This window comes from Nematolebias whitei, chromosome 16 (genome assembly GCF_014905685.2).
Source record: "Nematolebias whitei isolate Nwh7 chromosome 16, NemWhi1, whole genome shotgun sequence".
In the NCBI taxonomy this organism is placed as follows: Eukaryota; Metazoa; Chordata; class Actinopteri; order Cyprinodontiformes; family Rivulidae; genus Nematolebias; species Nematolebias whitei.
Window position 1 is genome coordinate 9,812,877 of NC_056513.1, and position 27,332 is coordinate 9,840,208.

A 27,332-nucleotide genomic window follows, 5' to 3' on the forward strand; every position below is an offset into this window, starting at 1 on the left:
TACGGTCAAGAGATGAAAGCACACAATTTGTGTCACCACAAATAAGGTTGTGTGATGATATATTTGGTATATTCAAAAAGCGTTCAGTACAAAAACATATATATATATATATATATATATATATATATATAACAGATATATTTGGTATGTTTGAAAAGAGGTTATTAAAAGATGTAATGTTATCCCAGTTTTGTGCATATAGTGAAATTAAAATCACTGGGAGTGTGTACAGCTTCCCTACCTCTGTAAGATACCACCTGGCAGGGTCAGTATGTACACTCGAGGCTGTAAATTGTACCTGCTTGCCAACCATGATGGCTACCCCTCTTGATTTGGCTTGAAAATTAGATTGAAACACCTGACCAAACCATTTTTTACAGAAACGTACACTGTCTGCAGCACGTACGTGGATCTCTTATAAAAAAGCAATGTCATTGTTAAGCTGTTACAGATATGACATAATTTTCTAAAATTTCACTGGACCATTAAGGGATTTTACATTCCAGCTTACAACTGGACATCCTTGTCTAACATCCTTAATGCTGGTCATAACTGAACAATAAAATATTATTTACACACAAATTATAACAAGCCAATACCTGACAGAATGAAAAAAATTAAACCCCAAACAGACTGATCCATTACAAACCCACTCCTCTCCCCTACATGAACAAGGAGAGAAGAACAACTATCAACAAAAAATCTACACATATGTGCTTGTAATGAAGAACACGGCTCAAACTGCCTGGGCTCCCACCTGCCCACATATGAGAAAGAAAAGGAAATAAAAAACTGCAAACAACACAGTGAATATGTCACTTCAGAGTGCTGATGCCCATACAGTCACCTCTCAGTATAAATGAAAAGTAGGGCATAACCTCATCAACGGTTCAAGCACCTAGATATTTAGTCAAACGTAGGCCTGAAAAAGCAAAATCATAAAAGAAATGTCCCCTTGGAACAAGTCAAGACATTCAAGAGTAAAACAAAGTATAAAGTGGGACAAATAAACAAATGGTACAGCCAGGGCCACCCAACCAAAGTGCCCAGAGGGCCATAGTTACTGCAGTCAGGAGTTCAGGGGCCGGACAACCAGCAGCCATTGTCATTCAGTTAAGTATGTTTCATGGTTTTAATATCTAGCCCCATTTCAAAATGAACCCATTAACAGGCCGAACTGAGATCACCCGCGGGCTGCCAGTTGATCGCCCTGGCACAGGCCAAATTAACCTGGAAAAAAGCTGATTAAGGGCAGCCAGTTCTACTGTTTTTCCCCATCATCGCTGCCTGTTGCTGAGACGATATTCCCTCAAACATAGAACAAGACTTTATCCAGGTCCACAAGCTCCTTGTCCACCCCATTGTCTGTAATGCAAAACTGTGCAGGAAAAAGTAGCCCATAGCGAACACCTGGCTGGCCGCGAAGAAGCCTCTCCACCTCCATAAACGCCACTCAAGCTCTGACCACGCTTGAAGCGTAGTCTGCTGTGATGATGGTCTGCGATTCCTTGAAGTGGAGCAGGCCCTGGCTGCATGCCTGCTGTAATACAGCAGGGAGTGGTGGCGCAGAGGTTAGAGAGGTGGGCTTGTGATCCGAAGATCGCCGGTTCACGCCCCGGCCCCGACAACATCAAAATTGTGGGTGGGGTAGGTGAAACACCCACACTTGCCCCCACCCTCATTCGCCCCACTCTGGGCCCATGAGCAAGGCCCTTAACCCTTAAATGTGCTCCCTAAACAGGTCTCTCTTGAAAATGAGTTCTCGTGGCTCAATGAGACTAACCTGGATAAATAAAGGCTAAAAAAAAAAAAAAATACATCCAAGCAGTCTTGAAAGTAGGATAGTTTAGCAACAATAATTCTCAGCCTTTCACCTGACTTCCTCCCGCTCAACGTTCGGTTCGAGCGGTCAATCAATGGCTTCTTGTCCAGCTGCAGAACCTCAAAAAGTAGATTAGCAACAGCCGTTGTGGAGCTGGACTCTGACATCTCGGGGCCGCCCAGGATTCTCATGTTGCACCTTCTCATACGACCTTGCACTGCTTTTTCATCCCATTTATCTCATCCTTCATCGCTATCATGGTGCTGCGCAGTGTCAAATTTTTCCATCCAGGTGGACAGTCCATCTTTGATATGTTTCACGCTTTGTTTCACCTGGTCTATTTCAGTTCTAAATGCCACCTCTGCTCTCACAGCTTGAAGCTCACTCTTAATACCCTTTGTTAAGAAATCAGGTCTCTCTTGTAAATGAGTCTCCGAGGCTCATTGGGATTAACCTGTCTAAATAAAGGTTGAATGAATAATAAAGGCAAGATCCTCTGCGAGGGCGGCCTTCATCTCCAACTTAATCTCTGCCGAGATTTTTGTTTTAATAGAGGCCAGAATGTCTGTCTTTTGGGCCGACACGCCTGTCTCTCTGAGATTGTGTGGGGACGGAGTCAAGTCCCTAGCATTAGGAGTATCCCAGCCTGAGGAGGCACTAGGCCCCGTGGCTGCAGAACTCGCATATTTATATTTCTTTAATTTAGATGCCATTTCTGAGCTTTGACAAGTTAATCACACACCCTTGTTGAATGATAGATCATCCAATGTAGAGGCAGCGAGAATATCTTCATGTGAGGTGGGTTTTAGACAGAATTAGCAGGAGCCAAAGCCGGTCCACCTTACCACATTGCCACCATCTTCTTTCGGAAAGTACACTTTTGTTTTAAGTTACTGTAAAATAAATATTCAGTCAATTAAAAAAAGTAATATAGTAGAGTTTTTAAACAAAAATCTTTAAAACATTAAAATAAAATTAAAAAAATTATTTAAATTAGATATTTTTATTTGAGGCTGAGACAGCTCTAAAAGACCAACTAGTTTTTTTGTGTAAAATATTTAAAACTAGTATTTTGGAGCAGTTAAATAAGGTGGTTGATTTCCCCTGTGAGGAACATAAATAAGAGTCATAAAGTTAGAATTAAAATCGTCTTATTCAAATGTTCTCAAATGTTCATAATGTGATGCTTTTGATGTCGATCAGATTTTATGATCTTGTTTATAGTTACAGAAAACAAAGTAGTTTTTGAGCTGCATTCATTCAGCTGGGACTGCTGCAAGATACAGAATAAAGATACATTCATTGTGAAATAATTATTTATTAGATTCTTGAAACAGTATTCCATCTTGCTCTACACATTATTGAAAGATACTGCTGACTATTACTTCATAACTCTTCATGCCTGTGATGCTGGTGAGACATTTTCATCAGTGATCAGTGTTTAAACAGTCTGCGTTCACCAGCATTTTAACCAAACAGAACATCTATGAGTTGATGTTGGGAAATTACCTCCAGCCTCCTACTCTTAACAGTTACTGAGAAGGTTGGAGTAAACCAGGGGACAGAATACGTGAAGGTAACAGAATGTGTTTTAACTGGGGAAAAAAGAGTTTAGGATATTAGATGTTTTTTATATTGAGCATTCAGTAAATCATGGGTTAAACAATGTTCAGGGGTCATAGCACAGGTGACGCTAGTAGAAAGGGAATCCAAATTAATGTATTAAATGTTCCAGAATGAGATGAGTCGGGCTGCATTGGTTGAGGAGAGACTATATTGAATGAAAGAAAAAAAATATAAGTACAGTTCTGAGTGTTATCTACCGCTATCCTGCTGACAAATAGATTTATCTTCCTCTATGCTGATGACAGAATGATTTATCTGCCTCTGTGCTAACGACAGACAATTTTATGGTATATGATATATTCAACCATTTATGGATGGATTTTTGTCATATATCCATATATGATATGGTATATGGATGGATGCATGGATATTCAATTCAATTCAATTCAATTCAAAAATACTTTATTAATCCCAAAGGGAAATTATTTGTTGTTGTAACTCCATCCATCCATCCATCCATTATCTTTACCCGTTTATTCCATTTTGGGTCACGGGGGTCGCTGGTGCCCATGTCCAGCAATCACTGTGCGAGGGGCGGGGTACACCCTGGACAGGTCGCAAGTCCATCACAGGGACACATAGAGACAAACAAGACAAACAACCATTTACTCTCTCACTCACACCTAGGGACAATTTAGAGTTACCAATCAGCCTAACATGCATGTTTTTGGTCCGTGGGAGGAAACCGGAGCACCCGGAGAAAACCCACGCATGCACAGAGAGAACATGCAAACTCCACCCAGAAAGGCCCCTGGACCGGGGTTTGAACCAAGGACCTTCTCGCTGAGAGGCAGCAGCTCTACCAGTTGCGCCACCGTGCTGCCCGTTGTTGTAACTCATTATCCTCATTTCATTAAGAGCTGTTATAGATACTGATGGTTGTAGGCAGGAAGGATCTCATGTAAAGGTTCATCCCACAATGGGTCCTAAGAAACTGGCTGCAGATATACTGATGGAAGCGAGGTAATGCATATCTCTTCACTTCCTGATTGCTCTGCTGGCAGCAGAAATAAATTGTTGGAGGAATAATTTGTTTTACTAGATTTATCTATCTTTTGCACAGTTCGAAATTTTAGTACACAAACACCCTCAATACAGTTGTTTTCTATAGTTGGGTTGTGCTTGAGACACCTTTTGTCTGTCAACACTTCTTGGTTTTTATCAGTGTATTTGAACTCTGCTAGCTCTTGCTATTGTTAGCTTAACATGGTTTTTGGTTCCCTTCTGGCTTTTTCTGTTCTCACTTGCTCTGTGTGTCAGATGTTCCTCTACCACCTTTAGATATAAGATAAAAGATGTCTTGTCTGCCAGAAACTTATCTGAAGGCCTTGATGACATTCAGGCTCGGATGTTTCTGAAACCACAAAACTGAACTGATGGTCGTTCGTAGTTCTTCAGTCTCTTTACATTTTGGTTCTTTTGTCCAGAACATCAAGCTGTTCAAATCTTAAAAATGACAGTCAGATAAAGTAATTTGTTAGATCGAGTATCTTTCATTTGAGACAGCTGATCAAGATAAGTGCCCGTTCTTTCCCAGCAGCTGTTTGAAACAGTAATCCATGCCATTGTTACTACCCAAACTGGACTCCTGTAACACTCTGTATGTCGGGGTCAGAGCGTCTGCTGCAGCCAGATTACAGAAGATACAGAATGCAGTGGCACGTTTGTTACCTGGCACTCTAAATTGTCCCTAGGTGAGAGTTGGAGAGTGAATGGTTGTTTGCCTCGTTTGCCTCTATGTGGCCCTGTGATGGGCTTGCGACCCATCCAGGTGTACCCCGCCCCACGCACAGTGATTGCCAGACATGGGCACCAGCGACCCCCGTGACCCAAAATGGAAGAAGCGGGTAAAAGATAATGGCTGGCATTAAAAAGTTCTTTCTTTGTTTTTAAATATTTAAATGGTCATGCTCCTTCTTACATTTCAAAGCTGTCTTCCCTTACCTACCTGTCCATTCTCCCAGGTTTGCTGATCTGACCGGATCTGAAGGCAGGTATCAGTTCAGAAGGGACCACATTAGACCAGCATCCTACTCTGCTGCTTATAAATATTCACTAAAACTCATTTTCATTGCCTTTTGTTTCCTGTTAAGTGTTGATTTAGGTGTTGAACAGAACCAAGTTCAAACTTCTCCTGTGAGCCTTCAAAGACTTTAATGACTTTTAGTAAGGAGGACAGGGAGAGTGCTTTGCATGTAAGGTCAGAGTTTGGAATGCCACAAAACATTTTCTTATAAATCTGACGTTCCATTAGCGGTTTACAAGGTTTACACCAAAAGTTCATGCTCAGTAATCCAGGTGCAAATCCAACATTCAGTCAGGTCATTTGGACGGTTTCTTTCTTTTTTTTTTTTCCGAGATGTTTCGTCCTTCATTCCAAGGAATTCTTCAGTCTGAGGAGCCACAGACAACCTGGAGTCCCACAAATACCACGCTACCATAGTGGGGGGAAAAAAACCCAGTTTGCTGGTGATAAGATAATTTCTGGTTTACAAGGTTTAATTTCAATTTACAAAACGTGACAAATAAAACCTTTAAATGGTTTCACCATCATTTATTCACATCTAAGCAGTTTTTTTATTGTGTTTCTTCTCTGAAGCTTCTCGAAAGCTTAAGATTTGTTTATGCTGGAATTGAGATTTTCTTTAATGTAAAAAATCCATAAAATCCATTTTTCTTCTGTCAGTCAGTCAAGACAGATCTGTTCTCACGCTAATAAATGTTTCAACTTAAATAGTGTTCCTTCCTACAGAAGAACAGAGTCGGACCCAAATGAAACATGTTAACTCAGGTTCTTTGTCACTTTCACTTCCTGTTGTCCCTTCACAATAAAGTTCCAGACTCTCACTGTAAGATTTTGTGCAGCTGTGATTCTGCTGATACGGAACTCATCATATGGTTTTGTTTGTCCTTAGATGAACGAGAGGCAGTTCAGAAGAAGACCTTCACCAAGTGGGTCAACTCCCACCTATCCAGGGTCTCCTGCAGAATCACAGACCTCTACATGGACCTGAGAGATGGACGGATGCTCATCAAACTGCTAGAAGTTCTCTCCGGGGAGAAGCTGGTACCTGACATGACACAAACATGCTGAAAATACAGAGAAAATACTGAACTGAAAGATCCATCCATCCATCAGTCCATCCATCCATTATCTTCCACTTGTTCCAAAGCCGGGTTGTGGGGGCAGCAGCTTGAGCAGGAAGATCCAGATATCTCTTTCCACAGTCACCTCTTCCAGCTCTTCTAGGAGGACTCCAATGTGTTCCCAGGTCAACCCAGAGACATAGTCTCTTTTCTGGGGTCTTCTTCCAGTTGGACATGCCTGAAACACCTCCCTAGGGAGGTGCCCAGCGAGCATCCTTACCAGATGCCCGAACCACCTCAACTAGCTCCTCTTGATGTGGAGGAGCAGCGGTTTTACTCTGAGTCTCTCCCTGATAATTGAACTTCTCACCCTATCTCTTTCTACACCTGAACTGTCATTCTGTGTTTGTCTGTTTTTCCTTCCTGATTTCTCAAAGCCCAGCCGGTCGAAGTACTGTAGATGGTTGCTCGTCCTGAGCCTGGTTCTGCTGAAGTTTTCTTCCTCTTAAAAAGGAGTTTTTCCTTTCGGCTGTCTCCTTTGTGCTTGCTCAGCATAGGAGACTGCGGCAAAGTGAAGATTCAATGTACCGGTAATCTGCTGGCATCCTTAGATAGATAACTTTTACTAATTGGCTTATTTAAATGTATGCAAAAGTTTTTGTACAGTGCCCTGAAATGATTTCTGTTGTGACTTGGCGCTATATAAATTAACTGAATTGAAATTTAATTGAATCGCTATGGGAGAGTCCAGCTACCCTGTGGAGGAAACTCATTTCAACCGACTATATCCATGATCTCGTTCTTTCGGTCACTACCCAGAGTTCGTGACCATAGGTGAGGGTAGGAATGTAGACCGACTGATAGACAGAGACCTTTGCCTTACAGCTCAGCTCCCTCTTCACCACAACGGACCGGCACAGAGTCCGCAATACTGCAGATGCCACACCAATCAGTCTGTCAATCTCACGCTCCATTCTTCCCTCACTTGTGAACAAAACCCAGAGATACTCGGAACTCCTCCACTTGACGCAGAACTTCACCTTCTACATGAAGAGAGCAATTATTCACCCTTTTCCGACTGAGGGCCATGGCCTCAGATTTGGAGGTGCTGATTCTCATCCCAGCTGCTTCACACTCAGCTGCAAATCACTCCAGTAAGAGCTGAAGATCATGGCTCAATGACATCAACAGGACTACATCATTTGCAAAGAGGAGAGATGGAACCTGAAGCCACTGAACTGGACTCCTGCCGTCCCTAGTTGCAACGAGAAATTCTGTCCATAAAACAGAGTCGTGACAATGGGCAGCCCTGGCAGAGTCCAACTCCCACCCTAAAGGGGTCTGACTTACTACCCACACAATGCGAACCAAACTCTCACACTGCTTGTATAGGGACTGAACAGCCCGTAGCAACAGCCCCCCAACCCCATACTCGTGGAGCACCCCCCACAGTGTACTCTTAGGAATACACTCAAACACCTTCTCCAAGTTCACAAAACATATATAGACTGAATGGGCAAACTCCCATGACCCCTCAAAGACCCTAGTGAGGGTAAAGAGCTGGTCCAGTCTTCCATTTTCAGGCCAGAACCTTCATTATTCTTCCAGAATCTGAGGTTCGAACAACGATCAAGCTCGCTTCTCCAATACCCCTGAATAGACCTTACCAGGGATCCCCCTTTTTGAAGAGGGGTACCACCACGTCTGCCATTCCAGTGGCACTGCCCCCAATGTCCACACACATTGCAAAAGCGTGTCAACCAAGACAGACCCATAACATCTAGAGCCTTAGGAAATCATGACAAATCTCATTCACCCCTGGAGCCCTGCCGCCGCAGAGCTTTTTAACTACCTCTGCAACCTTAGCCACGGTTATGGACTGACCAGCCCCAAAGTCCCTTGACTCAGCTTTCTCCATGGAAGATGTGTCTGTGGGATGGAGAAGGTGTAAGAATTATTCCTTCCACCTCCCAACGACATCACTGGTTGAGGTCAACAACACCCCACCTTCACTGAACACAGTTAGTAAAGCGCTGCTTGCCCCTCCTCAGCTGCCTGATGGTTTGCCAGAATCTCCTCTGAGCCAATCGAGAGTCTATCAAAGGCTTCACCAAACTTCTCCCACACTTTTGCCTCAGCAACAGCCAAGGCTGCAGACCCCTTGGCCCTCTGGTACTTCAACTGTTTCTGGAGCCCCACCAGCCAACAAGGCCCGATAGGATTCCTTCAGCTTGACAGCCTCCGTAACCTGGGGTGTCTATCACCGTGTATGAGGTTGGCCACTGTAAAAAGCACAAACAATCTTGTGGCACATCTCAAGGCAGCCACCTCAACAGTTGAGGCACAGAACATAGCCCACTCTGACTCAATGTCCACCCCCCACCCCTCTCAGCTGGGATGTGGTTACTCTCAGGTGTGAGTTGGAAGATCTTTCTGACGGGTTCTTCTGCCATGCGTTCCCAGCAAACCCTCTCTACACGTTTGAGTCTACCAGATCACTCTGGCATCTGATCCAACTTACAACCAAGTGGTGACCAGTTCAACGCAGCTCCTCTCTTCACCCAAGTGTCCAAAACAAATGGCCACAAATCAGATGACACAACTACAAAGTCAATCATCGATCTACAACCTAGGGCATCCTGGTGCCAAGTGCACTTATGGACACCTTTATGTCCGAACACGTTGTTTGGACTGTGGCACAATTGGCTGGTGCTGGTGAACCCAGTGGTGCAGGCAAGCAGGCGAGGACTCAGAAATATGTAAAATAACGAATTTATTAACAGAATAAAAGAGCTGACATGGCAGCAAAACAAAACATAGAATGATCAGGGTGTACTCACAATACAGACGGATCATCACCAGTGGACAGAAAAACAATGCCAGGACAAGGACTAACACAGAGACACAGACTTATATACAGGAAACACCATTTAGACCAAGTTATGACACCTGTGGGTAATCACATATGCCAGAGAAGGAGAAAGGATGCAAGACATGAACACGACACAAGATAGGGCTAGATACTAGAGAAACCCAAACCCTGTAAAGAAAAACAGAGGATCCGGAGAAACACAGACAACATCAGGGACAAGACCATAACTCATAAAAACTGAAGGATTGGACATTAATTTAAATTTTCTGCTGTGAAACCAAGTTTTAAGATTGTGGTTCTGATTTCAGTTTATAATGTCAGAGTTCAGTTAGAATCATCTGATAGCAGTGAGCTAACAGCTAAAATGATGAAAGATCTTCACACCCAGACACCTATGGGTAATGTAGTCTTCAGCAGCAGTGGTTGAATCTTCTTTGATTAAACAGGAGTGGGCAGAGCATGTCAGTGCCTCCTCCCTCTCTGATAACATAATAAACTCCTGGTTCAGGAAGTGGGTGGAGCATGTTGTACAGAAGTTGTTGCACAGAATGGGTGAGAGGTTTTCCAGATGTGCTTCACTTCCTGTTTTCGTCCCTTCGGTGGACGCAGCAAATTATAGCGGGTGGGTTCTGAATTCAGACATCCCGATAAGATATGTGAATCTGCTGGATGCCCCCCCTTCCCCCCCCCCCCCCTGAGGTCCAAGGGCATGTTGTATGGATTTCCTGTGCTGTGTTCAGGGCCCAAACATGCCTTTGTGTCCCCCGTTGCATAGCGAAGAAAGGATTTGGAAACGCTGTCCATCTCTCTGTCCGCCTGTCATATGAGCTGGACAACTTAAAAAAAATCTACTTCCATGTTGGTGTGTGGCTGTATCAAGGCGTAAGGAAGGTCACTATCAACAGCTGAGTTGTCACGTCAAAATCCAAGATGACTGCAGTGCTGCCATATCTTCTCCAAATCAAAAAACATTCACTATTCACATCCCACAGAGACAGGGGACATTGGAGTATTGTTTGTTTAACCCTGTGATAAAATGATTTTATCTCTTTGCCACTGACATTAATACCAAACATCTTTAATATAATATATATTTTATTGTGAAAATCTGGAATGAAGTTTACTTATCTAAATTGAAGGGTCCTGTTTAAAAGTTTGGGAATGAGATGAAACCGGGTCACGTGTGTTCAGGTTTAACTTTGTTTAATCACAGTAACTTCTGATGGACAGTTCAGGACTCTGAAAACTCTGATCGTGACTCTGGTTTGATGTGTGACTGCAGCCCAAGCCCACCAAAGGTCGGATGCGGATCCACTGCCTGGAGAATGTGGACAAAGCTTTGCAATTCCTCAAAGAGCAGCGGGTTCACCTGGAGAACATGGGCTCCCACGACATTGTGGACGGGAATCATCGCCTGACTCTGGGTCTGATCTGGACCATCATCCTACGATTCCAGGTAACTCACCTGTGGATGAGTTGCTGTGTCAACTCTGTGTGTTTCTAAACATCCACCGGAGGAGGTGGATGAAAGAGACCTGCCCCCTCTTTACTCTGTAACAGCTCTGATTGGCACTGCCAGTAGCTCAGGTTAAAGTCTAAACCCCACTATGTTTTAACTGTTGTCATGGAAACCCTGAGCAGAGACATCACTGACATAATCAGCCAATCCGGAAAGATCTTTGCTGAAGCACAGTTAGAAACGGTTCATATTCTTTTAGAACAAACCAATGCCAAGAATGTGCTGTGACAGGTGGGGTGTGACAGATGGGGTTTGACAGGTGTGACAGGTGGGGTGTGACATGTTTGACAGGTGGGGGTGTGACAGATGGGGTTTGACAGATGTGACAGGTGTGGGTGTGACAGATGGGGGTACTACAGGTATGACAGGTGGGGTTTGACAAATGTGACAGGTGTGACCGGTAGGGGTGTGACTGATGGGGTTTTGGGGTTGTAACAGATGGGGTTCTACAGGTGTGACAGGTGGGGGTGTGACAGATGGGGTTTGACAGGTGTGACAGGTGGGGGTTTGACAGGTGGGGTGTGACAGGTGTGACAGGTGGGGGTGTGACAGATGGGATTTGACAGATGTGACAGGTGAGGGTGTGACAGGTGTGGGTGTGACAGATGGGGTATTACAGGTGTGACAGGTAGGGTTTGACAAATGTGACAGGTGTGACTGGTGGGAGTGTGACAGGTGTGACAGATGTGACAGGTGTAATATTGGCTTGTCGTACTCAGATTCAGGACATCAGTGTGGAGACTGAAGACAACAAGGAGAAGCGTTCGGCCAAAGACGCTCTGCTGCTCTGGTGTCAGATGAAGACTGCCGGGTGAGTCTTCGTTGCTGCAGATGAAAATGTTTACTGACAAAGATGACGACTCTAACTGTTGTCTCTTCTTCCTGTCACCTTTCTCAGGTACTCAAACGTCAATATCCATAACTTCACCAGCAGCTGGAGGGATGGGATGGCCTTCAATGCTCTCATTCACAAACACAGGTAACTTCTTCCTCCCCCCAGGTGTGCTGCTGTGGTTGTTGTTGTTTTCATTGTTGTTGTAGGATGAAAAATGTTGTGTGTTGTTTTCAGACCTGATTTGATTGACTTTGATAAACTGAAGAAGTCTAACGCTCACTACAACCTTCAGAATGCCTTTAACCTGGCAGAGCAGCACCTAGGCCTGACCAAGCTGCTCGATCCAGAAGGTACTGACCCGTTTACCAACGCACATCGATTCGTTTACCAGCACACACTGACCTGTTTACTAGCGCACACTGACCCGTTTACCAACACACACCAACCCATTTACCCATTTGTCCTTCATGCCTTTATTTTGATAGTTTCCTCTATAGTTTCATGTGTAAGGCAAGTGGAAACTCACCTGTGTGTTGTTTGCTGTGCAGACATCAGCGTGGACCAGCCCGATGAAAAATCCGTCATCACCTACGTGGTGACCTATTATCACTACTTCTCTAAAATGAAGGCTCTGAAGGTAGAGGGCAAACGGATCGGAAAGGTCAGTCCAGAAACCTCTTCCCAGAACTTTCATTAAGAACAGGAAAATCGAAGGACACTGAGTTTCAAAACAAAAGCTTCTGAATATCTGCTTACTTTTATCCAAAAGAGGTGTTAAATGTTTCTTCTTCAGTGTTTTTGTTGTTGTTCTTGATTGGAGGTGCATGAAGGTCTCCAGAGCTCTGGCTCAGCGGGTTACTGTCATTATTTAACATTGATCAGTTTAATAAAAATAAAAAATCAGTTTGTTATTTTTAAAGTTTGTCTGAGCCCATTTGAACTGGTACCATGTTCCGATGAGTTCTGAGCTGTTTTCTCCAGCTTGTTAAACTGAGTTCTTTGGGTTCGGATCAACTGTGTGTTACCGGGTCTCTGTGTTGCCGCCCAGGTCCTGGACAACGCCATCGAGACAAAGAAGATGATCGAGAAGTACGAGTCTCTGGCCTCAGACCTGCTGGAGTGGATCGAGCAGACCATCATCATCCTCAATAACAGGAAGTTCTCCAACTCTCTGGTGGGGGTCCAGCAGCAACTGCAGGCTTTCAACACCTACCGGACTGTGGAGAAACCTCCAAAGTCAGAGCCATCACTTGACCCTATCCTCTGTTCACATTTGTAACCAGGTAACTCACCTGTTCGGTCAGCTGATTTGATTTGTGCCCCGCCCCCTCAGGTTTACAGAGAAGGGGAACCTGGAGGTCCTGCTCTTCACCATCCAGAGTAAGATGAGAGCCAACAACCAGAAGGTCTACATGCCTCGTGAAGGAAAACTCATCTCTGACATCAACAAGGTCAGGAAAACTTCTCAGTGACTGTCCGACCAATCACAGGAGGGGTCAGAGGTCACGCTGTGGTTCTTTGGTCCACAGGCATGGGAGCGTCTGGAGAAGGCAGAGCATGAAAGGGAGCTGGCCCTGAGGACGGAGCTCATCCGTCAGGAGAAGCTGGAGCAGCTGGCCAGGCGCTTTGACAGGAAGGCAGCAATGAGGGAGACCTGGCTCAGTGAGAACCAGAGGCTGGTATCCCAGGTGGGTGGAGCCACACTCACATGTAGCGTGCTTGTCCTCTGCTTCCTTTAACCCATCTTCTGTCTGTCACCAGGACAACTTTGGCTTTGACCTCCAGGCTGTGGAGGCGGCCACCAAGAAACACGAGGCCATTGAGACAGACATTGCAGCATACAAGGAGCGGGTCCAGGCTGTGGTCGCCGTGGCAAAGGAGCTGGAGGCAGAGCATTACCATGACATCAAACGCATTGCAGCCAGGAAGGACAACGTGATCCGATTATGGGAGTACCTGCTGGAGCTGCTTAAGGCACGCAGACAGAGACTGGACATGAACCTGGGTCTGCAGAGGGTCTTCCAGGAGATGCTCTACATCATGGACTGGATGGACGAGATGAAGGTCCACCCACAAACTCACGATCTGCCCTAAAGTCCCAGGATCCCGCCCCCACAGCTCTTACCTGCTTCTCTGTCTGTTTCAGATGTTGCTGCTGTCTCAAGACTATGGAAAACATTTGCTGGGGGTGGAGGATCTGCTGCAGAAACATGCCCTGGTAGAGGCCGACATCTCCATTCAGGCAGACCGGGTTAAGACCGTGGTCACCAACGCCAACAAGCACTCGGTCTGCGACAGCGGTGAGCACCACACAGCTCTGTCTCACTTCCTGTGTCTCTGGTCCAAGTCTTGAGTTTTATCAACTGTGCCACCGTGCTGCCCATGTCCCATCTGTTAAAAATATTAACATTTGTTTTCTCTTGTGCTGAACCATAACTGAGGTGTACCGGTCCCCCTATCAGCTATTTGATAATATATAGAACCTGCCAGAAACAGGAAACTGGACTTGGTCTGATTCTGGTTTGATTAGAACCTTTGTGTTGAATCTGCACTCAAATTCTTGTTTTTGTTGTGATTCTTTCTGACACATCAGTCAGAGACTGGAGCGCAGTGTTTTCTGTTCCAGGCTACAAGCCCTGCGACCCGCAGGTCATCCAGGACCGGGTCGCCCACCTGGATTTCTGCTACCAGGAGCTGACCCAGCTGGCTGCCGAGCGTCGTGCCCGCCTGGAGGAGTCTCGCCAGCTCTGGAAATTCTTCTGGGAGATGGCAGAGGAGGAGGGCTGGATCAGAGAGAAGGAGCAGATTCTGTCCTCCCTGGAGCACGGTAAGGATCTGACGGGTGCAACGCGCCTCCTGAGCCAGCAACGCGCCCTGGAGGATGAGATGAGCGGGCGAGCTGGACACCTGCAGCACACGATAGCCGAGGGTCAGGCTATGATTCAGGCGGGTCACTTCGGTGCAGCTAAGATTCAGGAGCGCATCGCAGATCTGCAGGCTCAGTGGGTTGCACTCGAGCAGCTTGTCGCCATGAGGAAAAGGAGTCTGGAGGAGGTTCTGGCCCTGCATCAGTTCCAAGCCGACGCAGACGATGTTGACGCCTGGACACTGGACGCACTGCGCATCGTCTCCAGCGGTGAGACGGGCCACGACGAGTTTTCCACCCTGGCCCTGGTCAGGAAACACAAGGACACTGCTACAGAGGTGGCCAGCTATCGCTCAGTCATCGACTCGCTTCATGAACAGGTAGCGGCACTACCTACGGAGAAGGCAGAGTCTGAGGAGGTGCACGACCGGCTGGCTGGCATCGAGGAACGCTACAAGGAGGTGTCAGAGCTGACAAAGTTGAGGAAGCAGGCCCTGCAGGACGCGCTGGCGCTCTACAAAATGTTCAGCGAGGTCAACGCCTGTGAGGTTTGGATTGATGAGAAGGAGCAGTGGCTGAACAGCATGGAGATCCCTGAAAAACTGGAAGACCTTGAGGTCATACAGCACAGGTAAGACCGTTGGCCTTGACTGCAGATATGTCTCAGTCAATAGTGCTGGTCTGATCTGGACTCGGATCTCTCTGCAGGTTTGAAAGTCTGGAGCCAGAGATGAACAGCCAGGCATCTCGTGTTGCTGTGGTGAACCAGATTGCTCGACAGCTGGTCCACAGTGAACATCCGAGCCAGAAGGACATTAAGTCTCAGCAGGACAAACTCAACAACAGGTAGGTAAGAACTCAAGCAGAACCTGTCTATTGTAAGGAAAACCCTGAAACTGGACTTTGACTTTGACTGTTCTATCCCCCTGCAGGTGGAGTCAGTTCCGAGACCTAGTGGACCAAAAGAAGGAGTCCCTGAACTCAGCTCTGGGTGTGCAGAACTACCACCTTGACTGCAACGAGACCAAATCCTGGATCAAAGAAAAAACCAAAGTCATCGAATCCACCCAGGAACTGGGCAACGACCTGACCGGAGTCATGGCTCTGCAGCGCAAACTGACCGGTATGGAGCGGGACCTGGTAGCCATTGAGGACAAGCTGGGGGACCTGCGTGGCGAGGCCCAGCGGCTGTCAGAGGAGCACCCAGACCAGGCCCAGGCCATTACAGGACGCCTGGCTGAGATCAATGCCGTCTGGAAGGAGATGAAGAACACTCTGAAGACCCGAGAAGAGTCGCTGGGAGAGGCCCGGAAGCTTCAGCAGTTCCTGCGAGAGCTAGATGACTTCCAGTCCTGGCTTTCCCGTACACAGACTGCCATCGCCTCCGAGGACATGCCCAACACGCTGGCCGAGGCTGAGAAGCTGATGGCCCAGCACGAAGGCATCAAGAATGAAATCCAGAACTACGAGGAGGACTACCAGAAGATGCGAGACATGGGAGAAATGGTGACGCAGGGTCAGACAGATGCGCAGTACATGTTCCTGCGTCAGCGGCTGCAGGCGCTTGACACAGGCTGGAACGAGCTGCATAAGATGTGGGAGAACCGGCAGAACCTGCTGTCCCAGTCCCATGCTTACCAGTTGTTCCTGAGGGACACCAGGCAAGCTGAAGCCTTTCTCAACAACCAGGTAAGCTCAAAAGGCTCACCTGGAAACCCCTGGATACCGAACCCTGAAAAGACCTTAGTTCTCAGCTGATTCTTTGTTCTCCTCACTAGAAGATGAACCCTGGTGATCAGTTTGTGTGGATTTTCTCTGTAGGAGTACGTTCTGGCTCACACAGAGATGCTCACCACTCTGGAGGGTGCTGAGGCTGCCATCAAGAAGCAAGAGGACTTTATGACCACCATGGATGCCAATGAGGATAAGATCAACGCAGTGGTGGAGGCGGGTCGTCGGCTGGCGTCTGATGGGAACGTCAACGCCGATCGTATCCAGGAGAGGGTCTCCTCCATCGACGACAGGTACCTTTGGCAAGACTTACTGAAAGATAAAATCTTGTTCGGCACACGTTCAGGAGCTGGTCTTCATAAGGTCTTCCTCAGTGGATGGGACCTTATAGACAGAAGAGTTTCAGTGTTTATGAACACGTGGAGGTGTAACGAGCCATTTTAACACCTGAAACCAATGAAAAAACATCAACGAGCTGGTTTAAAACGGTTTTTAGTCTAAAGATTTCTTTTGGTTTGGAGACCTCTGCAGGGGTCAGAGAGGTGTATATCAGACTCAGAACTAGTCTCTGTGCTCATAGTTTCTTTATGCTCCAGGCACAAGAAGAACAGGGAGGCTGCTGTTGAGCTGCTGATGAGACTGAAGGACAATAGAGACCTGCAGAAGTTCCTGCAGGACTGTCAGGAGGTCAGTCAGGTCATTCCCTTCAGAGATACTCTGATGTGACAGGAATATTCCTGCTCCCAGAATATAGACCTCTGTTGTCTCATTTCAGCTGTCTCTGTGGGTCAGTGAGAAGATGTTGACAGCGCAGGACCTGACCTATGATGAGGCCAGGAACCTGCACAGCAAGTGGCTGAAACACCAGGCCTTCATGGCCGAACTGCAGTCCAATAAGGAGTGGCTGGACAAGATCCAGAAGGTACCAAGGGTTCTCACCAGGGCATGAAGTAGACTGTCAGACTTGTGTTTTTTATTATTTTCAGGACCTCTTTGGGTTTAAACCTAATGCTCTTTGTGGAATATTTAACTGAAGACCTCTGTGGACTGATTTATCTGGTGGATAAGGACCATTTAAATGTCTAAGTTTTCTGTCTAACATCAGGACGGGAAGCTGCTGGTGTCAGAGAAGCCGGAGACGGAGGAGGTGGTGAAGGAGAAGCTGTCATTGCTCCACAGCATGTGGGAGCAGCTGGAGTCCACCACTCAGACCAAAGCCCAATGTCTGTTTGATGCTAACAAGGCCGAGCTGTTCACGCAGAGCTGCGCTGACCTGGACAAGTGGCTGGGCGGCCTGGAGGGCCAGATCCAATCTGACGACTACGGCAAAGACCTGACGTCCGTCAACATACTGCTGAAGAAACAGCAGGTACTTATACACTAGATATTTTACTAAAGGTAGTAGAATTACTATGGTATTTGGTGAGGGCAGCAGGGATGGTTCTGTTGTTGGTATTCAGGAACCCAGAGAACCAATTCAGACAGTCTTATTGGTCTCCTAGGTGGGTCCTCACTGTTCTGACTCTTTCTTCCATCAGTTGTTGGAGAACCAGGTAGAGGTGCGTCAGAGGGAGGTGGTGGAACTGCAGAGCCATGTGAAGGCCCTTGGTCAAGAGGTGAAGGACACTGATGAGGTGGACGGGCGGAGGCAGGTGGTGGAGAAGAAGTTCCAAGAGTTGCTGGATCCACTGCGGCGCCGCAGAAACTTCTTGGTGGCGTCCAGAGAGGTTCACCAGTTCAACCGAGACATTGAGGATGAAATCGTACGTAGACCGACTCTCAACACTTACACACACCCCTCCCCACAACATAATTCCCTCACAACATCAACTTTGGTCTTTCTTGCAGCTCTGGGCCCAGGAGAGGATGCCTGTGGCCACATCTTCTGACTACGGCCACAACCTGCAAACGGTTCAACTGCTGATCAAGAAGAACCAGGTGAGTTATTCTTCAGGTAACCTTAGGGTTTTTGCGGGGTTCTGTTGGCCTTCTAATGTCCTTTTCCTTGTCCTTGACCTTAGACGGTGCAGAAGGAAATTCAGGGTCATCAGCCTCGTATCACCGACATTCTAGAGCGCAGTCAGAGTCTTCTGCAGGACGAGTCCTCCAACAGCGATGGGATCCATCAGCGTCTGTCAGACCTGCAGCAGCTGTGGAAACAGTTGATGGAGGAAGTTGAGCGGCGCAATGAACGGCTACAGGAGGCCCACAAAGCCCAGCAGTACTACTTTGATGCTGCCGAGGCTGAGGCCTGGATGAGCGAACAGGAGCTCTTCATGATGTCAGAGGAGAAAGCCAAGGTCTGGGATGAGGGACAGCAGCATCCTGTACTGCTCCTAGTTCTGTCAGAGTCTCATGAAACCTTTTTCCTGATTAGGATGAGCAGAGTGCCGTCAACATGCTGAAGAAGCATCAGATCATGGAGCAGGCGGTCGAGGACTATGCCGAGACTGTCCACCAGCTGTCTAAAACCAGCCGAGGACTTGTGGCCGATGGACACCCAGAGAGGTGCGTACACTCATCACCTGTAACATGCCAAGTCCATTTCTCCCAGGAACAGAACTTTATGGCTGTTTGTGTGTCAGTGAACGGATCAGTATGCGGCAATCCAAGGTGGATAAGCTGTACGCCGGCCTGAAGGACCTATCCGAGGAGAGGCGGGGTAAACTGGATGAGAGGCTCCGCCTCTTCCAGCTCAATCGGGAGGTGGACGACCTGGAGCAATGGATTGCTGAGCGAGAGGTGGTTGCTGGGTCTCACGAGCTGGGTCAGGACTACGAACATGTCACTGTAAGTTACTGTGAGGACTGCTGACATGTCCCTGATGGTGCTGAGATTGTGGGGTGTGAAGGTTGAACCACTATAACTTTGTCAGACGGTACACAAATCAGATGATACATCAGATGATACATTTGTCAAATGGTACCGGTACACCTCTATCAGATGATATATTTGTCAGATGGTACCGGTACATTTCTGTCAAATGATATCTTTGTCAGACGGCACTGGTACACCTCTGTCAGATGATATTTTTGTCAAATGGTACCGGCACACCTCTGTCAGATGGTACTGGTATACCTCTGTCAGATGGTACCAGTAGACCTTTGTCAGATGATACCTTTGTCAGACGGTACCGGTATACCTTTGCCAGACGGTACCGATACACCTCTGTCAGATGATATCTTTGTCAGATGGTACCGGTACACCTCTGTCAGATGGTACCGGTATACCTCTGTCATATGGTACCAATAGACCTCTGTCAGATGATACCTTTGTCAGATGGTACCGGTATACCTTTGTCATACGGTACCGATACGCCTCTGTCAGATGATACATTTGTCAGATGGTACCGGTACATCTCTGTCAGATGGTACCAGTAGACCTCTGTCAGATGATACCTTTGTCAGATGGTACCGGTATACCTTTGTCAGACGGTACCGATACACTTCTGTCAGATGATACCTTTGTCAGATGGTACCGGTACACACCTGTTAGATGATACCTTTGCCAGGTACCAGTACACCTATCAGATTAAACATTTGTCAGACGGTACCGGTACACCTCTGTCATATGATACCTTTGTCAGACGGTACCAGTACACCTCTGTCAGATGATACCTTTGTCAGGTACCGGTATACTTCTGTCATATGGTACCGGTGCACCTTTATCAGATGATGCCTTTACAGTACTCGTATACCTCTGTCAGAACCAGCCAAAGCAGGCAGTCGTACTCATTAGCTTTAATTCCAGATGCTGCAGGAGAGATTCCGGGAGTTTGCGCGGGACACTGGGAACATTGGGCAGGAGCGTGTAGACACCGTCAATCGGCTGGCAGATGAACTTATCAACGCCGGGCACGGTGATGCAGCCACAGTGGCCGAGTGGAAAGACGGTCTGAACGAGGCCTGGGCCGACTTGCTGGAACTCATCGACACCAGAACTCAGATCCTCGCTGCCTCCTTCGAGCTCCATAAGTTCTACCACGATGCCAAAGAGATCCTGGCACGCATCGCGGACAAGCAGAAGAAGCTGCCAGATGAGATGGGCCGGGACCAGAACACGGTGGAGACATTGCAAAGGATGCACACCACCTTTGAACATGACATCCAGGCACTCGGAACACAGGTGAGACCTCTGAAGAACATCTCACAAGCATGGGTCACAGCCAGGAGCAAGAGGGGAGAACTCAAATCCAAACATACACCAGAACATAGGCCTTTGGTGATCTGTGACATGTTTTCTTGTGCACTGTGAGTTGCAGGTGAGGCAGCTTCAGGAGGATGCCGTTCGCCTGCAGTCAGCGTACGCCGGAGATAAGGCAGATGACATCCAGCGCCGGGAAAGCGAAGTGTTGGAGGCCTGGAGGAGCCTGCTGGAGGCCTGCGATGGGCGCAGGGTCCGCCTCCTGGACACCGGGGACAAGTTCCGCTTCTTCAGCATGGTCCGGGACCTCATGCTCTGGATGGAGGACGTGATCCGGCTCATCGAGGCCCAGGAAAAACCCCGGTAGGCCTGCTTGGTGCAGTTGGCTGCACGTCAGTGAAGAGCAGGAGTGGTGCTGACGGAGCTCTTTGTGCTTTCAGAGATGTTTCTTCTGTGGAGCTGCTGATGAACAACCATCAGGGCATCAAGGCGGAGATCGATGCCCGTAACGACAGCTTCACCACCTGCATTGAGTTGGGCAAAGCTCTGCTGGCCAGGAAACACTTTGCTTCTCCAGAGGTGGGTCCACACTCTGCTCAGGTGATGACAGATACAGTCTGAACCCAGGGGAACTGGTTCCGCTGATTCATTATTTACAGAGGAAAAACTGAAAACTGGTTCCAGTCCTGATCCAGAATCTCTTTCAACAGCAGAACTCTTTGTAGGTTTTCATCAGTCTCATGTTTCTGGAGGAGTTCTGGTCCACTCTTCTTTTCATCATTGACGGTTCTGCTCAGCTCTCTGAAAGTTTCAGGTTCAGGTTTTGGACTCGACTGGACCGTTGCAGTACCTTGGTTCTGACCAGTTCTGTTGTAGATCAGACAGCAGCTGACCTCTGAGGTCATTGCTGATGTCTTTCTGCCTTAGCGTTGTGTTAACACACACGTGGAAGGTCCAGAACAGCAGAACCTCCTGAAGAGGATCAATTCAATAGTTGATCCTGATCCTGGACTTCTGAGATCCTGTTTGGAACCAGGTTTTACTTCTGTTGAATAAATAAGGAGTCGGTGGAACCATCTGGATCCTTTACAACCTGGTGAAGTTCAGATCAGTTAGATCAGGTCCTGAAACCTAGAACGGAAAGAGGTGGACTTTGTTGTTCCAGGACTGTATGTCTCAGGTGGGGGTCCAGATGTTTGCAGGGAAACTTCTAATAACTGAATAAATGAAAAACTGAGAACATTTTCATTTTTTGACAAATATTTTAACTGAGAATGTCTCATCATCTGATGGATCATCTGGTCACATGAACCATCATCTGATGGATCTTGTGATCAGATGATGGATCATGTGATCAGATGATGGCTCATGTGATCAGGTTCTTCTGTGGTTCTGAGAGCTGCAGGTCTCACAGATGTCGTCTCGTTCAGATTAAAGACAAGCTGCTGCAGCTGACGGACAAAAGGAAGGAGATGATCGATAAGTGGGAGGACCGATGGGAGTGGCTCCGCCTCAGTAAGTCTCACTTCCTGTTTTGTTAAACTGATCCGAGAGCAGCAGCCGGGTCGGGCTACCTTCTGCTTTTAACAACCAATCAGAAAGCTCTGAGGGTCAAAGGTCACCTCAGGTTGTGATGATGGCATGACCTTCATCCCTCTCCTCCTCCTCAGTCCTGGAGGTGCACCAGTTCTCGAGGGATGCCGGCGTGGCCGAGGCCTGGCTCCTGGGCCAGGAGCCGTACCTGTCCAGCAGGGAGATGGGGCAAAGTGTGGACGAGGTGGAGAAGCTCATCAAACGCCACGAAGCTTTTGAGAAGTCTGCCGCCACCTGGGAAGAACGCTTCTCTGCCCTGGAGAGGCTGACCACGGTGAGAAGGGAGCGATGAGGATGAGGATAAGGATGATGTGGATAAGAATGAAGATGGTGTTTAGGATAATTAGGATGAGGATGATGATGATGATGATGATGAAGGATGATGATGATGATGATAAGGATGAAGATTTGATGAGAATGATGATGAAGATGAGGATAATGATGATGAATGTAAGGATGATCATAGTGATTATGATGATGAAGATAAGGATGAGGATGAAGATGGTTAGGATGTGGATGATGGGTTTGATTTTGATGATGATGAGATAAGTATCATGAGGATGAGGATGTGGTCTGTGTGGTCCTCCAGCTGGAGCTTCTGGAGGTCCGGAGGCAACAGGAGGAGGAGGAGAAGAGGAGGAAACCACCGTCTCCTGAACCAGCTGAGGTCCAGCAGCAGCAGAGGTGAAAGGTCACACAAACATACAAACAGGAAGTTCACCTTTAGGTCAGAGGGGCGGAGTCAAACCTGAGCAGGTGTCAGTTGTGAACACAACATTTATTAACAAAGACTCTGTTTTTCTGCAGCGCCTGCACTCAAAACGGACTCGCACTGGATCAGAACTCTCCTCAGGTCAGTCCTCTGTCAGCAACCAGCCTTTATTCTGAAACACACACTGAATTTTATTTTGAAACTCACTATTTCACGTCCTTGTTCTCCTTTATTCTGATTTATTCTATATCATTTCTCTTCAGTCTTTTTGTCATCTGAAGAGCGTAGTCCTGGTTCTGGTCTCGTGTCTGTCTCATTTGCCTCATTTGTAAAATACTTTAAATTCAGTTCACTTTAGTTTATTTTTGTAGCTCTAAGTCACAACAGAAATTGTCTCAGGGTACTGTACAAAAACATTCACATACATTATAATAGTCAATTAGAAAAAGTTCTCTGTCTAAGGAAGCAGCAGGTTGTGTTGAATCTTCACTTCGTCACGGTCTCCCATCCTGAACAAGCACAAAGGAGACAGTGGAAAGGAAAAACTCCCTTTTAACAGGAAGAAACCTCCAGCAGAACCAGGCTCAGGACAAACAACCATCTGCTTTGACCAGCTGGGGTTTGAGAGAACAGGAAGTAGAAACAAACACAGAATGACAGATCCAGGTGAACTTTCTATAGGAGGAAAGACAAAAACATGTTAAGATAGAAATAATTACAAATACAAACAAGTAGAGTAGAGCATGTAAAGATGCGAGAGAGAGGAAATGTGGTCAGTTTGTCCTCCAGCAGTCTAAGCCTATAGTAGCATTACTAAGGGATAGCTCAGGAAACACAAGCCGACCCTAACTATAGGATTTATCAAAAAGAAAAATTGTAAGCCCAGTCTTAAAACTGGACAATGTGTCAGCCTTACGGACAGAAACTGGAAGTTGGTTCCACAAGAGAGGAGCCTGATAACTGAAAGCTCTACCCCCCATTCTGCATTTGGAAACACTAGAAACCACAAGTAAACCTGCAGTCTGAGAGCAAAATGCTCTGTTAGGAAAATATGGAGCAATAAGATGTATAATATAAGATGGAGCTGGGTTGTTGAGAGCTTTGTAGGTTAGAAATAAAATTTTGAGTTCAGTTCTGGATTTGATAGGGAGCCAATGGAGAGAAGCTAAAACTGGAGAAAAATTATCTCTCCTATTAACTCTCTTTAAAACTCTGGCAGCAGCATTTTGGATTAACTGAAGACTTTTTAAAGAAGTAGTTGGACACCCAGACAATAAGCCATAGTCCAACCTAGACTTGATAAATGCATAGACCAGTTTTTCTGCATCATTTTTGGACAAGATGTTTCTAACTTTAGTGATATTACGCAGGTGGAGGAAAGAGGTTCTAGTAACATTTTTAATGTGGAGGTTAAAAGACATGTCCTGATGAAAAATAACACCAAGGTTTATGACTTTAGAGCTAGAGGCTAAATTAATGCCACCCAGAGTTGGTGAAAGACTGAAAAAATATTCCTAAGATGCTCAGATCCAAAAACTAAAACCTCGGTCTTGTCTGAGTTTAAAAGCAGAAAAATAAGGGTCATCAAGGTTGTTATTCTTTTAGACATGCTTGTAGTCTAAGTAACTGATTAGATTAATTGGGTTTCATGGACAAATATAATGGTGTATCATCAGCATAACAATGAAAATGTATCCCATGCTGTTTAATAACATTACCATAATGGAAGCATATACAAGGTAAAGAGTATTGGTCCAAGCACTGAACCTTGAGGAACTCCATGACTAACTTTGGTGTATGATGAAGATGCATTACATTTACAAATTGGAATCTATCAAATAGATATGATTTAAACCAATTTAGAGCCGTTCCTGTAATTCCAATATCATATTAAAGTCTCTAATAGAATATTGTGATCAACTGTATCAAATGCAGCACTGAGGTCTAACAGGAATAAAGAAATAAAATAAAATGTCTCCTTGCCCTTTGACCTGCAGGACGCACTGGAAGGTGACGATCTGGTGAACGGCTTCGCTGAGCCCAGCTCCAAGGAGCCAAGCCCCACCCCCTCACCAACATCTGGCAGGAAGACTAAGAGCCAGTCGTCTACACTGCCCGCCAAGAACCAGGACCTGACCTCGCTTCTTGAAGGCTTCCTGCATCGTAAACATGAGTGGGGAGGTCACAACAAAAAGGCCTCCAACAGGTGAGGTTCAACTGGCTGCCTGGCTCCGCCCCCTTCCAGCACACCATCTGATTTCTCTGCTCTGTGATTGGCAGGTCATGGCACAACGTGTACTGCGTCATCAGGAACCAGGAAGTGAGCTTCTACAAGGACAACAAGGCAGCTGGACAGGGCGTGGCTTATCATGGCGAGCCACCCGTCAGCCTGAAGGATGCCACCTGTGATGTGGCGTCCAACTACAAGAAGAAGAAACACGTCTTCAAACTCAGGTGAGACTAGGGCCAGTGGGCAGAACCACAGGCTGTAAAAGGTTAAAGCCAGGCCGGTGGGCGGGGCCACAGGCTCTAATATGTTCTTCTGGTCTTTCAGAGTCCCGGATGGAAACGAGTATCTGTTCCAAGCCAAAGATGAAGTGAGTATCTTTCTTTTCTGGAGTCTGGATCAGAACCGATTGTGTTTCAGAATCAGAACCTGTTTGGTCCTTTATGATTGTCCAGTTAGAGCCTTCTGTAGGTTTTGTTGAGTTCTGTGAATTTGGAGCAAAAGTTCTGTTTGCTGATCTGGATCTTAAACTGAGCCTTCAGGTCTAGTTAAGGTCCAGATTCAAACATCCTCATTAATGAAAACAAAGGTGTTCTAGTCTGTAGAACCAGCACCGGTCCAGCTCTGAGGAATCAGAATCTGTGTTCTGACCAGTGTCATCCCCCACAGGAGGAGATGAGCTCCTGGATCCAGACCGTCCTCACCGCCGCCACAGACCACTCCCACACGGAGGGCAGCGACCCCGGCACGCCGGCCTCCGGGCGCGCTCAGACGCTGCCCGCTACCGTCACGCTCGGCGCCGAGTCCAGTCCCGGCAAGAGAGACAAAGAGAAACGCTTCAGCCTGTTCAGCAAGAAGAAACAGTAGAACCACGAGGAACCAACCAGAACCCTGACCCAGAACACCTCAGTGGAACCACCTGACACTCTGACCCAGAACACCTCACAGTTCTGTCTGCATCAGAGCTTCTTCTTCAAGGTCCAAACAGCACATCCTGATCCTGGTTCTGCTTATGAAACCTTAAGAGTTCTGGTTCTGCTGCAGACAAGCTATCCACTTTCATTTGATGCTCTTTGGGTCCAGAACCCATTAAAGGTCCATGCAGCAGTGAGCTCAGTGTTCTGACCCGTTTGGACCAAATGAATCTGAACAACAGAGCCTGATGTCAGCTGGGAAACAATAAAAAGTAAAACTACAGAAAATACCTGACTGAATCGGGTCTGGTTCCATCAGAACTTCAGATACACAACCATTTCTGCTGATGACATCATCACTGATGAGTGATGACATCATGAGTGATGTCACGACCAGAAGCCAGAGGTTGACCGCTGACAGGATTAGGTTTCACTGATGTGTTTCTTGGACCCGGTTCTTCGTTCTGAAGGATTTTGGTTCTGTTTTGTTGATGTTTGTGGTGGGCGGGGACTCGCTGGGCTCATCGGAGCATCTACTGGCTCTGATTGGTGGCTCTGGTGCCGCGCTGACCTCATGAGGGACCAGTTGCTCAGTTTTTGGGTTTTTGTTTTTCCTCAGTTCTGTGAGGGTTCTGGAGACAAACTGGACCAACTGTGCTTTGAACTTTCTATTGGTTCTGCTCTGTGTACAAATGTTCACCTGCATGCTTCATGTAGAGCTCACACCTAAAACCTCTTTGGTTCTGCTGGGTCCGGCTCGCTCTGCAGCTCAGACACTTTCTGCTCGAGGTTCTGACCCGTGTTTTAGCCAACATGTATGACCGTTTGGGCTCAATCAGAACTGGCTGCATATTTAAATTCATGTATCAAACTGCACCTGAACTCATTAAAGCTTTGAAACTATACACTCAACTTCCTGTTCTGGTCTTCTTACTTCCTGTTCTGGTCTCTTTGTTTCCTGGTTTGTCACGTTCCTTCCTGTTTTGTTTCATCGTTTCCTGTTTTGTTTCATTGTTTCCTGTTTTTTTCGCTTTACCTCCTGTTTTGTCATTATACTTTGTTTTGTCTCTTCCGGTTTGGTCACATTGTTTCCTGTTTTGTTTCCTTTGCATCGTGTTTTGTCACATTACTTCCTGTTTTGTCTCTTTGTTTCCTTTTTTGTCTTTTCGTGTTTTGTCTCTCTTTACTATTTTGTGTCTTTACTTCCTATTTTGTCTCTACTTCCTGTTTTGTGTATTCCTGTTTTGTCACTACTTTATGTTTATTTGCTTCCTGTTGTTTCTTTACGTCCTGTTTTGTCTCTTCCTTTTTTGCCTGTGTTTCGTGTTTTGTTTCTTTACTTCCTGCTTTGTATTTTTACTTCTTGTATTTTTTTTTTCATTTTA

General features: G+C 46.6%; 1 protein-coding gene across 2 annotated transcripts in view; it reads left to right on the forward strand.

The window, feature by feature from the left end:
• LOC119422309 (spectrin beta chain, non-erythrocytic 1) overlaps window positions 1-26,859 on the forward strand; it is a 34,922-nt gene extending 8,063 nt beyond the window's left edge. For both annotated transcript variants that reach the window (XM_037689648.1, XM_037689649.1), the window contains exons 2-35: window positions 6,364-6,515; window positions 10,690-10,863; window positions 11,646-11,737; window positions 11,825-11,905; window positions 11,996-12,111; window positions 12,310-12,422; window positions 12,810-12,997; window positions 13,095-13,212; window positions 13,291-13,449; window positions 13,523-13,825; window positions 13,908-14,061; window positions 14,388-15,258; window positions 15,336-15,473; window positions 15,560-16,316; window positions 16,449-16,651; window positions 16,955-17,045; window positions 17,134-17,280; window positions 17,464-17,727; window positions 17,897-18,121; window positions 18,207-18,296; window positions 18,380-18,658; window positions 18,736-18,866; window positions 18,944-19,148; window positions 20,109-20,483; window positions 20,620-20,864; window positions 20,942-21,080; window positions 21,932-22,016; window positions 22,172-22,368; window positions 22,684-22,778; window positions 22,902-22,947; window positions 24,804-25,012; window positions 25,087-25,260; window positions 25,361-25,403; window positions 25,703-26,859. In XM_037689648.1, coding sequence (XP_037545576.1) covers window positions 6,364-6,515; window positions 10,690-10,863; window positions 11,646-11,737; window positions 11,825-11,905; window positions 11,996-12,111; window positions 12,310-12,422; window positions 12,810-12,997; window positions 13,095-13,212; window positions 13,291-13,449; window positions 13,523-13,825; window positions 13,908-14,061; window positions 14,388-15,258; window positions 15,336-15,473; window positions 15,560-16,316; window positions 16,449-16,651; window positions 16,955-17,045; window positions 17,134-17,280; window positions 17,464-17,727; window positions 17,897-18,121; window positions 18,207-18,296; window positions 18,380-18,658; window positions 18,736-18,866; window positions 18,944-19,148; window positions 20,109-20,483; window positions 20,620-20,864; window positions 20,942-21,080; window positions 21,932-22,016; window positions 22,172-22,368; window positions 22,684-22,778; window positions 22,902-22,947; window positions 24,804-25,012; window positions 25,087-25,260; window positions 25,361-25,403; window positions 25,703-25,900 — 6,857 coding nt within the window. In that variant the 3' untranslated portion in view covers window positions 25,901-26,859. The remainder of the gene's footprint in view (window positions 1-6,363; window positions 6,516-10,689; window positions 10,864-11,645; window positions 11,738-11,824; window positions 11,906-11,995; window positions 12,112-12,309; window positions 12,423-12,809; window positions 12,998-13,094; window positions 13,213-13,290; window positions 13,450-13,522; window positions 13,826-13,907; window positions 14,062-14,387; window positions 15,259-15,335; window positions 15,474-15,559; window positions 16,317-16,448; window positions 16,652-16,954; window positions 17,046-17,133; window positions 17,281-17,463; window positions 17,728-17,896; window positions 18,122-18,206; window positions 18,297-18,379; window positions 18,659-18,735; window positions 18,867-18,943; window positions 19,149-20,108; window positions 20,484-20,619; window positions 20,865-20,941; window positions 21,081-21,931; window positions 22,017-22,171; window positions 22,369-22,683; window positions 22,779-22,901; window positions 22,948-24,803; window positions 25,013-25,086; window positions 25,261-25,360; window positions 25,404-25,702) is intronic.
• The last annotated feature ends 473 nt before the right edge of the window (window positions 26,860-27,332 follow it).